We start from the raw sequence: 11,450 nt of genomic DNA, 5'->3' as shown, positions 1-11,450 counted from the left end.
AATGCATGCTCGTGCCTTCATTGGCGAATTGGCTTCATCTCCAGTGCTTGCCAGTTGTCACTCGGAAGTGGAGCAGAAACCGGCAGAAAACCACCAACCGCTACTCACCGCCCAAATTTTTCAAGACGTTGCAGCTCTGAGGCTTGCCAATATTATTGCACGCCGCTGATGCAGGTAGATGGTCTCAACAACGAGCTTCTCGCCCCTTTGATGACCAAGATGCCACATTCAAGCAATCCAGAGGGACCTCTGGTCAAGCGTCAAAAGGTCTCGTCTGTGGCATCCTCTGTCAAAGATGTGGCCAATTCGTCTCGTATTTTTGCGCCGTTTCGAGTACGTCTACACTCGCCCGCCGTTCTTTGAAGACTCCCGCTTACTGATATTCTAACTTTCCAGACGGTTGGTCTCGTCTCGCCCACGAGCGTTCCATTTACATCCATACCACTTGGCAAAACCACCTTCCAAATTACCACGTCCGTGGGCCGGGCATTGCAGACGTACGACCTTCGCCGAGGATTAAACCTTGTTTTCGTCACTCGCCCTCAGACGCCCGCCAATATCACCGCCACCTTCGCATGGAAGGAAAAAGTCTTTGCGGCATGGGGCAACGGAAAGGATGGAGAGCCGCAGGGCTTCTGGGTCTTTCAGCGGGGAAAGAAAGTAAGCGAGTTGGGACTGCCTTCTGACCTTGCTGAACCAATCCAGCAAATCCTTGTCTTTGGTACTTGGGTTGTTGCTTGCGCTTCTACCAGAATTGAAATTTTCAAGAGTGCGACTCTGGAACACTACACAACAATTTATACCATGAAGGCCGACAAGGGAGGAAACGAAATCACTGGCGGCGTCGTTAGTATGCCTACATTCTTGAACAAGATCTTTGTTGGGCGCCGGGACGGATGGGTAGAGATATGGAATGTTAGCACGGGCAAGCTAATATACACCCTCCTCCCTCCCGCCCCCGATTGTGGCGCTGTGACTTGCCTGGAACCTAGTCCCGCTCTATCTCTTCTTGCCATCGCCTACTCGTCCGGCACGTTGGTCGTCACCAATGTTCTGATGGATAGGCTTGTGATTCAGATCGAAGCTGGAAGCCCCGAGGCTCCGGTGCACTCGATTTCCTTCAGAACCGACGGCATGGGCGCCGGGCATGATGGTAGAAAGGATGGTGTCATGGCTACTGCCAGTAGAGCCACTGGCGATATCACCTTCTGGGACTTGAATAAGGGTGGTCGAGTGATGGGGGTGCTCCGAAGCGCCCACAATCCCCCATCTCGAGATGCTAAGAATGTCAGAGGAGGAATTAGCAGAGTTGAGTTTTTGGCAGGCCAACCCGTCATTGTGACAACCGGTCTTGATAACTCACTGAAGACTTGGATATTCGATACTACACCCTTCTCGCCAATCCCACGAATTCTCCACTCCCGGAGTGGTCACGCCGGACCTGTCAACTGCCTACACTTCTTACCCACCGACTTTGATGGCGCCGAGTCAGGGAACAAATGGCTTCTAAGTGGGGGCCGGGACAGAAGCCTTTGGGGATGGAGTTTGCGAAGGGACGGTCAGAGTACGGAGCTAAGTCAGGGAAATCTGCGCAAGAAGGCAAAAAAGATTGGTATTCTGGCTTCCAATCCATTGGCTCATGGACCCACGACCTTGCTAGAAGACCTCAAAGCACCTGAAGTTACAAGTATTGCCATGTCCCTTAACAGAGATGGTGGTATCGGCGCAATACCGGGCAACCAACCCATTTGGCAAAAGGGCCACCAAGATAGCAAGAAGAAGGTCGATGCAGAAATTAGTGGAATGACTGGTTGGGAGAGTGTGATTACTGCACACAAGGGGGATTCTTATGCGAGAACTTGGTTCTGGGGTCGGAAACGAGCAGGGCGATGGGCTTTCCCCACGAGCGACAATACGAATGTGTCGACGGTTGCCATAAGTCCCTGCGGAACATTTGCCGTTATTGGATCTGAAGGCGGCAGCATCGATATGTACAACTTACAGTCAGGTCTGCACCGACAAAGGTTTCCGTCTCGGCTGACGCCTTCACAGGCTCGTCAACTCCGGCTTCAGCAGCTGAGGCAAGCAGATGATGTTGCTCAACTACAAGCCGGTGGTGGACAGAAGTTCCTCCCAGGTACCGGGAAACATGCTAAAGCAGTTACGGGGCTTGTTGTCGATGCCATGAGCAAGATGGTCATATCTTGCTCTTCGGATGGCAGGATCAAATTTTGGGACTTCCTGACGGGAACACTACTTGACCAACTTGACTGGGCGCCAATGACTTACCCCATAGCATGCAGGTACCATGCTGCCAATAACCTGTTGGCATTTGCATGCGATGACATGTCAATCCGCATTGTCGACATGGAAACTAAGAAGACGATTCGTGAATTCTGGGGCCCGGAAGGCTGTATCAACGACATTTGCTTTTCGAATGACGGCCGATGGATTATTGCCGCATCAGACGACAAGACGATCCGGATTTGGGATCTGCCTACCAGCCATCTTATTGATGCGATTCGTCTGAGTAAGCCTTGCACGGCCTTAGACATGTCTGCTACCGGCGAATATCTTGCTGCTAGTCTAGAAGACGAGCCAGGAGTCGCAATTTGGACCAATAAATCGCTCTTCAAGCATGTCTCCACGAGACAAATATCAGAAGATGAGATCGGACAGAGCTCTGCACCGACTGTGTCTGGAGAAGGAAACCAGGGCTTGTTGGAGGGTGCATTTGAAGACTCAAGGGATGATCTCGACGACGCCATCATTGCTCCTACTGTTGACCAGTTGAGCTCTGAACTGACCACCCTGAGTTTGGTCCCAAAAAGTCGATGGCAAACACTGCTCCATCTCGACCTGATCAAGGAACGAAATAAGCCGACAGAGGCACCAAAAGCTCCCGAAAAAGCTCCCTTCTTTCTGCCTTCGACAAGCAGTTCAAAGATGCCAGAGCAGCAGGCCATCGCAGAATCCACTGAGAATGAGTCAAAATCCCGCATCACAAAACTCGACGAGGCACGCTTTGAGGAGAAATTTACATCGAGGCTACGGCAGGGAGCGCAAACTGGCGACTGTATGTATTCACTTCCCTGCCTCCGACGTGCTACAATCGCACTGATGACGGTTGCTACTCTATGATACTAACCAACATGATGAATTATAGACGGCGCATTTGTTGAGCATCTCAAATCCTTGTCACCATCGAGTGCTGATCTGGAGCTTCGATCGCTATCAGGTGGCAATGGCGATGACGAATCAAACGAGCTTCTCCATTTCATCCGAGCACTTACTTCCCTTCTAAAGGCTCGGCGGGATTACGAGCTCACACAGGCTTGGATGACAGTGTTCCTTCGACTCCACTTTGATGTAGTAATGGGAAGTGAGCTTATCCTACGTGAGTTGGAGCAATGGAAGAATTACCAAGAGAAGGAGTGTAACCGGTTAGACCATCTCGTGGGTTACTGCAGTGGCGTTGTTAGTTTCCTAAGAAGCCCCCGTACATAGTCGCGTATAAATTTATGATATTGTTAAGCCCAGAGAACCCCTTGTAGCAAGGGATGAAATCGACCACATGTTCGTTCCAGCCCCTTTTAAATGTGCTCCCAAGGTCAACACTTGCCCTAAGCTATGACAATGCCAGTCAACAGTGTCTGTTCTTGGATAAAGAAATAAAAAAACAAGGCAGGCATCCGCCAAAGTCGTGCGCCCATGACTCCCGCAGGTGTCAATAAACTCGAACCGGCGCCGCAAGTATACAACACAGGCACATGTAAATCAAACTAACTTTGCGCCACTCGACGTACACATGTATGTACGTACTTGGATTCGCGCGGGCGCTTGTCCCGTATAAAAAACGCATGGCGGGGCATGTGCGTGCACTTGCTCTGCCAGCAACCTTTTTTTTTTTTTGGGCCAGTCGAAAATTTCCTCCAACAGCTCGATTCATCCCATCAGTACATCACCGCAATGGGCAAGAAAAGCTTCAGAGTGAGTTGCATACATGGTCAATTGACCCCTACACACCAACAGGATACTGACTTTTTGTCTTTGTCTAGGGAAAAGGTCGACGCGGTGGCGGAGGTGGCCGCGGCGGTGCGCAAGCCAATGGCGGCTGGCGCGACTATGCACCTTTCGACAAGAACAACGACAAGCTGGAGGAATACTATAATGCTTTGCTCCAGCTGCCCGAGGAGGAGAAGCAGCAGTATTGGGAGGCTTTGAGGCGTGAGTTGCCCAACAGCTTTCGTTTTACTGGCTCTAAAGGGTAGGCTGCTGCGACCTAATCGCTCATCGCTGGCTTTGCGCGCGCGTGTTAACTCGAAATGCAGGCATGCCTTGGCCGTCAAAAGACTTCTTCAGACACGATATATCCCCGAGATTACAAAAATCGAGCACCACGATGGTAGACCCGTTGAACCCCCGAAGCCTGTGCCGTGGTATCCTGATGAGCTTGCCTGGTGGATGACTACGCCCAAGAATGTTGTGCGCAAGTTCCCACCATTCTCCGCTTTCCAGAAATTCTTGGTTTCAGAGACCACCGTGGGAAACATTAGTAGACAGGAGGTTGTGAGCATGATTCCTCCTTGCCTGATGGATCTCCGGCCTGGCATGGTTGTTTTGGACATGTGCGCCGCTCCAGGAAGCAAGTCTGCTCAGCTTCTCGAGATGATTCACCGGGGCGAGGAGGCCCGTGTCCGCAAAGTTCTGCGCAAGTTTGCCAAAGAAGACGGCTTGGACCTTGGAAACGAGACTCAGGATGAGATTGACGCCGACCTAGAAGCTGACCCTTCTGACAACGGCCGCGCCACCGGCCTCCTCATCGCCAACGATTCCGACTATAAGCGCGGGCATATGCTTGTTCACCAGCTGAAGCGTCTGTCGTCCCCTAACCTCATCGTCACAAATCACGATGCCACTCAGTTCCCTTCCCTCAAACTGCCATCAACCGACCCCGCGGCTAAACCGACCTACCTCAAATTCGATCGTATTCTGGCCGATGTTCCTTGCTCCGGTGACGGTACCCTGCGAAAGAATGCGAACCTGTGGAAGGACTGGCAGCCAGGTAACGCTCTTGGCCTGCATACCACCCAGATCCGAATCCTCGTCCGAGCCTTGCAACTTCTCAAGGTCGGCGGCAGAGTTGTCTACTCGACCTGTAGCATGAACCCCGTGGAGAACGAGTCCGTCATTGCGTCAGCGATCGAGCGATGCGGAGGCCCTGGTAATGTTGAGATTCTTGACTGCAGTGAGCAGCTTCCCGCTCTCGTGAGAAGACCAGGTATGAGGAAATGGAAGATTATGGACAAGTCCTGTCGCATGTGGGATACATGGGAGCAGGTTGAGACATTCGCCCGGGAGGAGAACGACGGCGTGGTGCCTGGTCGTGTTTCTCAAACCATGTTCCCCAAGTTAGAAGGAACTGAGTGCTATGACCTGCCCTTGGAGCGATGCATGAGAGTCTATCCCCACCTTCAGGACACCGGTGGCTTCTTCATTACTGTTCTAGAGAAAAAGACCGACTTCAAGGCGCGTAATGAGAACGAGCCCAAGACGGCGGCCACCAATGGCAAGTCGGAAGCCTCTGATGAAAAGAAGGAGGTAAAGCCAGCTGAGACGGCCGCTCAGGCTCCTGCTGCCACCAAGACCACCGAATCCAAGCCGGAGGGCGACGCGGTCATGGATGATGCTGGCACAAAAGGCACCAAGAGAACGCACGAAGAGGACGACAGCGAACAGACAGCTAAGAAGGCAAAGACCGACTCATCTGCTACTACGCCTGCACCGCTGGTCCAACCCGCCGAGCCCGTCACCAAACCCAAGAAAGCTGGTCCTCCCGAAGAACCCTTCAAATACCTCGACCCATCCCACCCTGTCATCCAGAACATCAAGCAATTCTACAATCTCTCTACTCGCTTCCCCGACAACCGCTACATGGTCCGCAACGAACTCGGTGAGCCCGCCAAGGCCATCTACTATACCACGGCCCTCATCCGCGATATCCTCACCGAAAACGAGGGCCGTGGCGTGCGTTTCGTCCACGGCGGTGTACGCATGTACATGAAGCAAGATGCCCCTTCAGCCGAGGTGTGCCGCTGGCGCATCCAGTCCGAAGGTATGCCAATCGTCCAAGGATATGTTGGTGAACCACGGGTCATTCACCTACACAAGAAGGAGACCCTTCGTAAGCTCCTCATCGAAATGTTCCCCCGCATTGCGGACGAAGAGTGGAAGAATTTTGATGAGATAGGTGAGAGAGTTCGCGATGTCAGCATGGGTTGCTGTGTGCTTCGCATCGAGCCCGAGGCAGGCGATCTAGATTTCACCGAACGGATGGCCTTGCCGCTATGGAAGAGTATTCACTCATTAAATCTCATGCTTCCCAAGGAAGATAGAGCTGCTATGCTCCTGAGGATCTTTAACGATACTACGCCCCTGATTAACAACACCTTGAACAAACACAAGGACCAGAAGAACCAGAAGGACCAGAAGGACCAGAAGGACGAGAGTAAGCACACGGAGAGCGAGACCAAGCAAGAGCAGGCCCTGGACAGTGCTGATTTGGAGGATATGCCCTCCCCTGAATAATATGAGAGACAATGACGGGCTGAAGCCGTAGATGCATGACGGGCATATGTATTTCGTTTTGTGCAACAGGATATCAGGATTTAGGAAAGGTCCTGTGGTCGATTTAAAACGCAGAAAAATTAAAGGTTTACATTATGGTACATGAACTATTATACAAGATGGTTATAGTATGCATTGCTCTCTTGCAATCTCGAGTCCTGTCGCTTTTATCTACTCATCCAGCAACCCTAAAGTCCAGTGGACTATCCTATCCACACCCTGCGCGTGAATTGCACTCACGGGAATAGCAGCGCAATTTTTCGTCCAAGCGCCCTCCACACCACTAGGGTGCGCAACTTCCCCGTTTGTTATCTTATCCAGGTATACATTCAGCTCCTTGAAGTTCTCCTGTGTATTGGGAAGATCCGCCTTTGTGGCGACCACAAACCACGGCTTCCCAGCAATGTGAAGCCCCGATTGTGCCGAACCTTCTTCAAAGGCCGAGGGACTAGCGTACTCTGCGTTCATAAGGTTAATCGGCCCCCGGGAAGAGTCTGATGCAAAATCCCAGTCCACGCGGGACTCGGCCTCGCGGTCACGGTCTTCCTCATCTCGCATCTGAGCATAAAGACCGACCTCGCGCCATAGTGCGTTGAGAGCAGTGACAGCATTCCCCGCAGCAAGATCGATCACGAAGGCGAGTACGCCTGCTCGTTCGACGTGCCGCAAAAAGGCTATCCCTAGACCGCGATCAAGATGAGCGCCTTCGATAAGACCAGGGATATCCGCGACGGTGAACCTCGTCCTAGGCTCGAGGGCTGCGCCGGAAGACTCGTCTACTTCGATGCTCGGTTTCCGATGACTTCGTGCGGTGGGTTGCCCTGAATATTTATCCAGCACCACGGTCCCTATGTTTGGCTGCAACGTCGTGAATGCCCAGCTGCCCACTCTTGTACGGCTGTTTGTCAACGCTCGCAGCAACGTGCTTTTACCCGCGTTCGGAAGACCAACAAGTCCTACGTCCGCAAGTAGCTTCAGCTCCAGTGTGAGTTTCATAGAAACCGCGTCTTCGCCTTTTGTAGCAAAGATTGGCTTGGGGTGCTCGCGCGATGTAAAGTGTGGGTTTCCCAGGCCACCGATTCCACCTGCGGCAAGGAGGATGGGCCGAGGTGTAGGGCGGGATAGGTCGAGATAGATTGGGGCAGTTGGTTGTTGGAGGAGAGGATGACGGCGCGGCAGACGTGGAAACGAAGTGCTTTTCATTTCGGACTTGGACATTCCAGGGTACAGGAGCCATTTTTGGCGGGTTGGGTCATCGAGCTCTAGGTCTTCGTCTTCGTCTTCTGGTGCTTGTTTTGGACGACCTTTTCTGTCGAGAATCTCGTCCTCGTGTGCCTCTTCCACGCTCTCGCGTCTCTTTTTTTCCTCTTGAAGAAGCAGTTCCTCCTTTTTCCGTTGCTTCTGTAATGCCCTGTACGCTTTGATGTTCATAGCTTCTTCGCCGGCTGGATCTTCCCTTTCAAGCTCCCGCACTATCGTTCCCACCGGTACAGTGATGATGACATCTTCGCCGCGTGAACCGCCCTTTGCACTCCCCTGGCCATGTTTGCCGCGTCCTGCACGAATGAAACGTCTCCTGGCTAGCTTATGCAGTGATGTTTCGCCATGGGCCGCCTGTATGTATATATTTCCTCCTGCTCCGCCATCGCCGCCGTTGGGAGGGCCATCGGGCAAGAAAGCTTCGCGCAGGAAAGAGACGCAGCCATTGCCGCCTCTTCCAGCGTAAATTGTCAGTTCGGCCTTGTCTGCAAAATTGGGAGAGGCGTAATCGTCGGGGCTAGGGTTTAATCGTGACGCGGGGAGATTGTTGAGCGTGGGTTGGGGTGATGAGCTAGATGTGCATCGCGTTTGCCAGCTTGGACGGCCGGCAAGCACTATCCCAGTGCCTCTGGTGGTGCATTGGCGTATGGTCACCGATCGCAAGAACGGCATGAGGCCAGTCGCAATGGAGTGTTGCAGGGAATTGGATTCCGCGGAGGATTGTGAGAGGGAGGTGAAGCTTGAAGCTCGGTGCATGGATGGGCCGTGGAAATATTTGTGGGCTAAATTCAGATGGGATTTATGGAGGGACGTGGGCCGGCATAAATGCAATCAACGACCGATGATTACTTTGGGCAAGACATTCACCAATAACTGCCGAAGTAAGAGAATTTTGACATTTCCGGGGTGGTACTGGGAAATCGGCCCGCCGTTTATAAATCTGCTTGGGCGAATCGACTTTGAGAGCTGTGTTCTTGTAGGGTAACACTTGTTGTGCGGGAGAGGTCCTTGAGTTACGGTGCCAAGGTGGCCTGTTTCTGTAAACAATGTCGACCTTCCCGATGCAAACCAAGTATGGACATTGTACAATTCAACCTCAGCTTCATTTCCATTGTCGACTGGTTTGCATAGAAGCTGACGCCGTGGCAACCGCACTTGAATAAGTCAAGGTCGCTCCTTCCCATCGTAGCCCTCGGTGACAAGACGCGGTTTCTCTGGCCGCCTCTGCGGCGCCTCACATCTCCCTGCATCCGATGTCCTGCACCCTTCCCACACCGCCCCATTCTTAGCAGCTTGTGTTGTCCCAATCTTGATACATATCACATCTTGGGAAATCGTCCGCGAGACTCGAGCTCGGTTGTTACCAGCTGGTTGATCCACCACGGCCAGGTCATGCTGGAAATGACGTTGGAAGTGCGAAACCCTCGGCCCGTTCCTCAAAAGCTTCGTCGTTGAACCGCACCTCCACCATCAATGGGCCTTTGAATGGCTCGAGACGAGAGGCCCCCATTGCCGCAATCCACCAGTGCAAGCCCCATTTGGCACCTTGGGCCCGAAATGCAACTTGACAGAAAGCATTGGGCGGTTGTGCATGACGGCTGCAGCCAGTTGTGAGGATTCAATGTGAGCCACGACACCTCTCAAGACGTGGCACCACCGCTTCCACCGCTTCCATCGCTTGTGCGGCCAGCATTCGGTACAAGGGGGGCCAACTCGTCAACTGGTCCCTATTTCAATCGTCGACCGACTTTTGTCTGCCGCTGTATTCTCGTCTGCGAATTTTTACCACGATACCGCAGACGCAGACGCAGACGCAGACGCAGTACCGAGTACTCTGTCTACTACCGGTCGGAGCGCACGCACCGTACATTGATTCATTCACCTAAACAGGCGAGCAAACAAGCACCAATCTTGAACCTCGGCCACCCATTCCGTCGTCATTGACCCTCCACCACAAGCGCCTGGTGCCGGGCCGCGAGACCAAGAGGTGCCAGAGGTGCCGGAGCTGCAGGAGGCTGACCATTGGGACTCGACGCCAACTGCTCTCCTATCTGCCATATGACTTTTTTCCTGCTTCGAACTGTCCGCCTATGGTCACACCTTTCTGTACAGTCCCTCCTCCCTTAGCACGTAGATCACTCCCCGTCCAGCAGGTCAGTTGCTTCACCACTCCCTCAATTCCTCCTCCTCTCTCCCTTCCAACGCGTCTTCACACCTCGGTCCTAGCATTGTTGTCCTCCCGTTGCTCTTTTACCCAGCCGCCAACAAGCTTCATGTGTCCGAGCTTCAGTGTAGCCTCGTCTGCCCTTGCCAACATTACAAAGACTGTGAGATTGCCTTGGGACTAGCCATACAGGTACTTGGCGGGCAACGTTGGTTTGGGCTGCTTGATGGCTTGTCACCATCCCCAGAAATCTCAGCCTTGCTGTGTTGCCCTCACGGCCATAGAGTCTTGACCCAGCAATTATCATCGCCGCGCCCTCGCTTGACCCATTACTAAGATGTCCTTTAGAGCCCTAGCATCAAAGCCTCCCAAGGGCTCCGTCTCCATGGACCCAAACTGTGCTATATGCCATGCCCCGGCAACCTTGGCTTGTGAATGTGAAGCCCGAGGTCTGGAGATGGCCATTCGGCAAGCCGAAGACCACATGATGAGATCGGTATACAACGATATACGGTCAGTCCTTGCTTCAGCAACTGTCATGTTCTTATCAGGCACGAGATTGCTGACGTGGCGGAAACAGTTCTTGGGTTCGGGGTCATGCTCAGGACTACGTCTTGGAGTATTTTCGTCTGCTTACTGAGAGACGAAAAAACGCCCACACCACGCACTTGGATCAGATTACTGCTCATTCCTTCTACCATTATAATGCACCTCCCCATCCAAACCAAATCGCCGAGGCTCAAGGGGCACTTAAGCGTGGCATAGATGAAGATTGGCAAGCAAGTGTCCAAAGATACCCCGAAGTTCTCGAATACTTCTACGGACTTGTGGAATTATCCTTGCCGGCAGATGATGAACCTGCCGTCAAAGATCCACCTCTGAGTGCTCTGAATGGACACCGGAAGGCCACGCGCCGCAGTCTCGAAGGGAGCACGAGCACCAGCAGCGAGGGCCGGCGAGCGCCCCCGGCGTTATCTGGCGCGCCATTCCTACCGACATCGTATTCAGGTCGAGATTTGGCATTGGACCGCCGAGGTTCCCAGCCACCGGCTCGACGACCATCTACTACTGCGCACCTGCCACCTGTGCCATCATCCTACTACGGGGGATTCCGGTGAAAGGATGGCGGGCGGTATTGCTGCTCAGCCTCCAGGCGAACATTAAATTTTTTGTATATTTCTTGGATACGAAGACAAAGCTACGACACCATCTATCACGATGCTATACGGCCAGCCGACGACATTCAGTTAGCCATGGTGCGACTTGTAACGACGAAACGGGTCTCATGTTTGTTTCTAGCATTTGCATCAACGGCGACAGAGTTTTCAGAATTTCTTTTCTCCCATTTTTTTTTCTGGATAGTAGATGAGCTTGGACAAGGAGACGTTGAAACCTGTAG

General features: G+C 52.8%; 4 protein-coding genes across 4 annotated transcripts; 3 read left to right on the top strand and 1 right to left on the bottom strand.

The window, feature by feature from the left end:
- Window positions 1-219: 219 nt before the first annotated feature.
- U3RNAP (U3 small nucleolar RNA-associated protein 21) lies at window positions 220-3,507 on the top strand (the record flags this gene model as incomplete). The annotated part of the gene is made up of 3 exons (XM_014692810.2): window positions 220-333; window positions 397-3,076; window positions 3,167-3,507. 3 exons carry the CDS (start codon window positions 220-222, stop codon window positions 3,505-3,507), a joined length of 3,135 nt encoding a protein of 1,044 aa, XP_014548296.2.
- Window positions 3,508-3,969: 462 nt separating this feature from the next.
- trm4b (Multisite-specific tRNA:(cytosine-C(5))-methyltransferase trm4b) lies at window positions 3,970-6,588 on the top strand (the record flags this gene model as incomplete). The annotated part of the gene is made up of 3 exons (XM_014692811.1): window positions 3,970-3,990; window positions 4,059-4,267; window positions 4,332-6,588. 3 exons carry the CDS (start codon window positions 3,970-3,972, stop codon window positions 6,586-6,588), a joined length of 2,487 nt encoding a protein of 828 aa, XP_014548297.1.
- Window positions 6,589-6,798: 210 nt separating this feature from the next.
- Window positions 6,799-8,643, bottom strand: obg (GTPase Obg; the record flags this gene model as incomplete). Its single annotated transcript, XM_014692812.1, has 1 exon — window positions 6,799-8,643. One exon carries the CDS (start codon window positions 8,641-8,643, stop codon window positions 6,799-6,801), a length of 1,845 nt encoding a protein of 614 aa, XP_014548298.1.
- Window positions 8,644-10,388: 1,745 nt separating this feature from the next.
- Window positions 10,389-11,169, top strand: G6M90_00g022550 (uncharacterized protein; the record flags this gene model as incomplete). Its single annotated transcript, XM_014692813.1, has 2 exons — window positions 10,389-10,564; window positions 10,632-11,169. The coding sequence occupies 2 exons, from the start codon at window positions 10,389-10,391 to the stop codon at window positions 11,167-11,169; spliced, it is 714 nt and encodes a 237-aa protein (XP_014548299.1).
- Window positions 11,170-11,450: the final 281 nt, after the last annotated feature.

Source organism: Metarhizium brunneum, chromosome 1 (genome assembly GCF_013426205.1).
Source record: "Metarhizium brunneum chromosome 1, complete sequence".
NCBI lineage: Eukaryota > Fungi > Ascomycota > Sordariomycetes > Hypocreales > Clavicipitaceae > Metarhizium > Metarhizium brunneum.
Note: the sequence above shows the minus strand (reverse complement) of the source record. Positions and strands in the feature narration are given on the sequence as shown.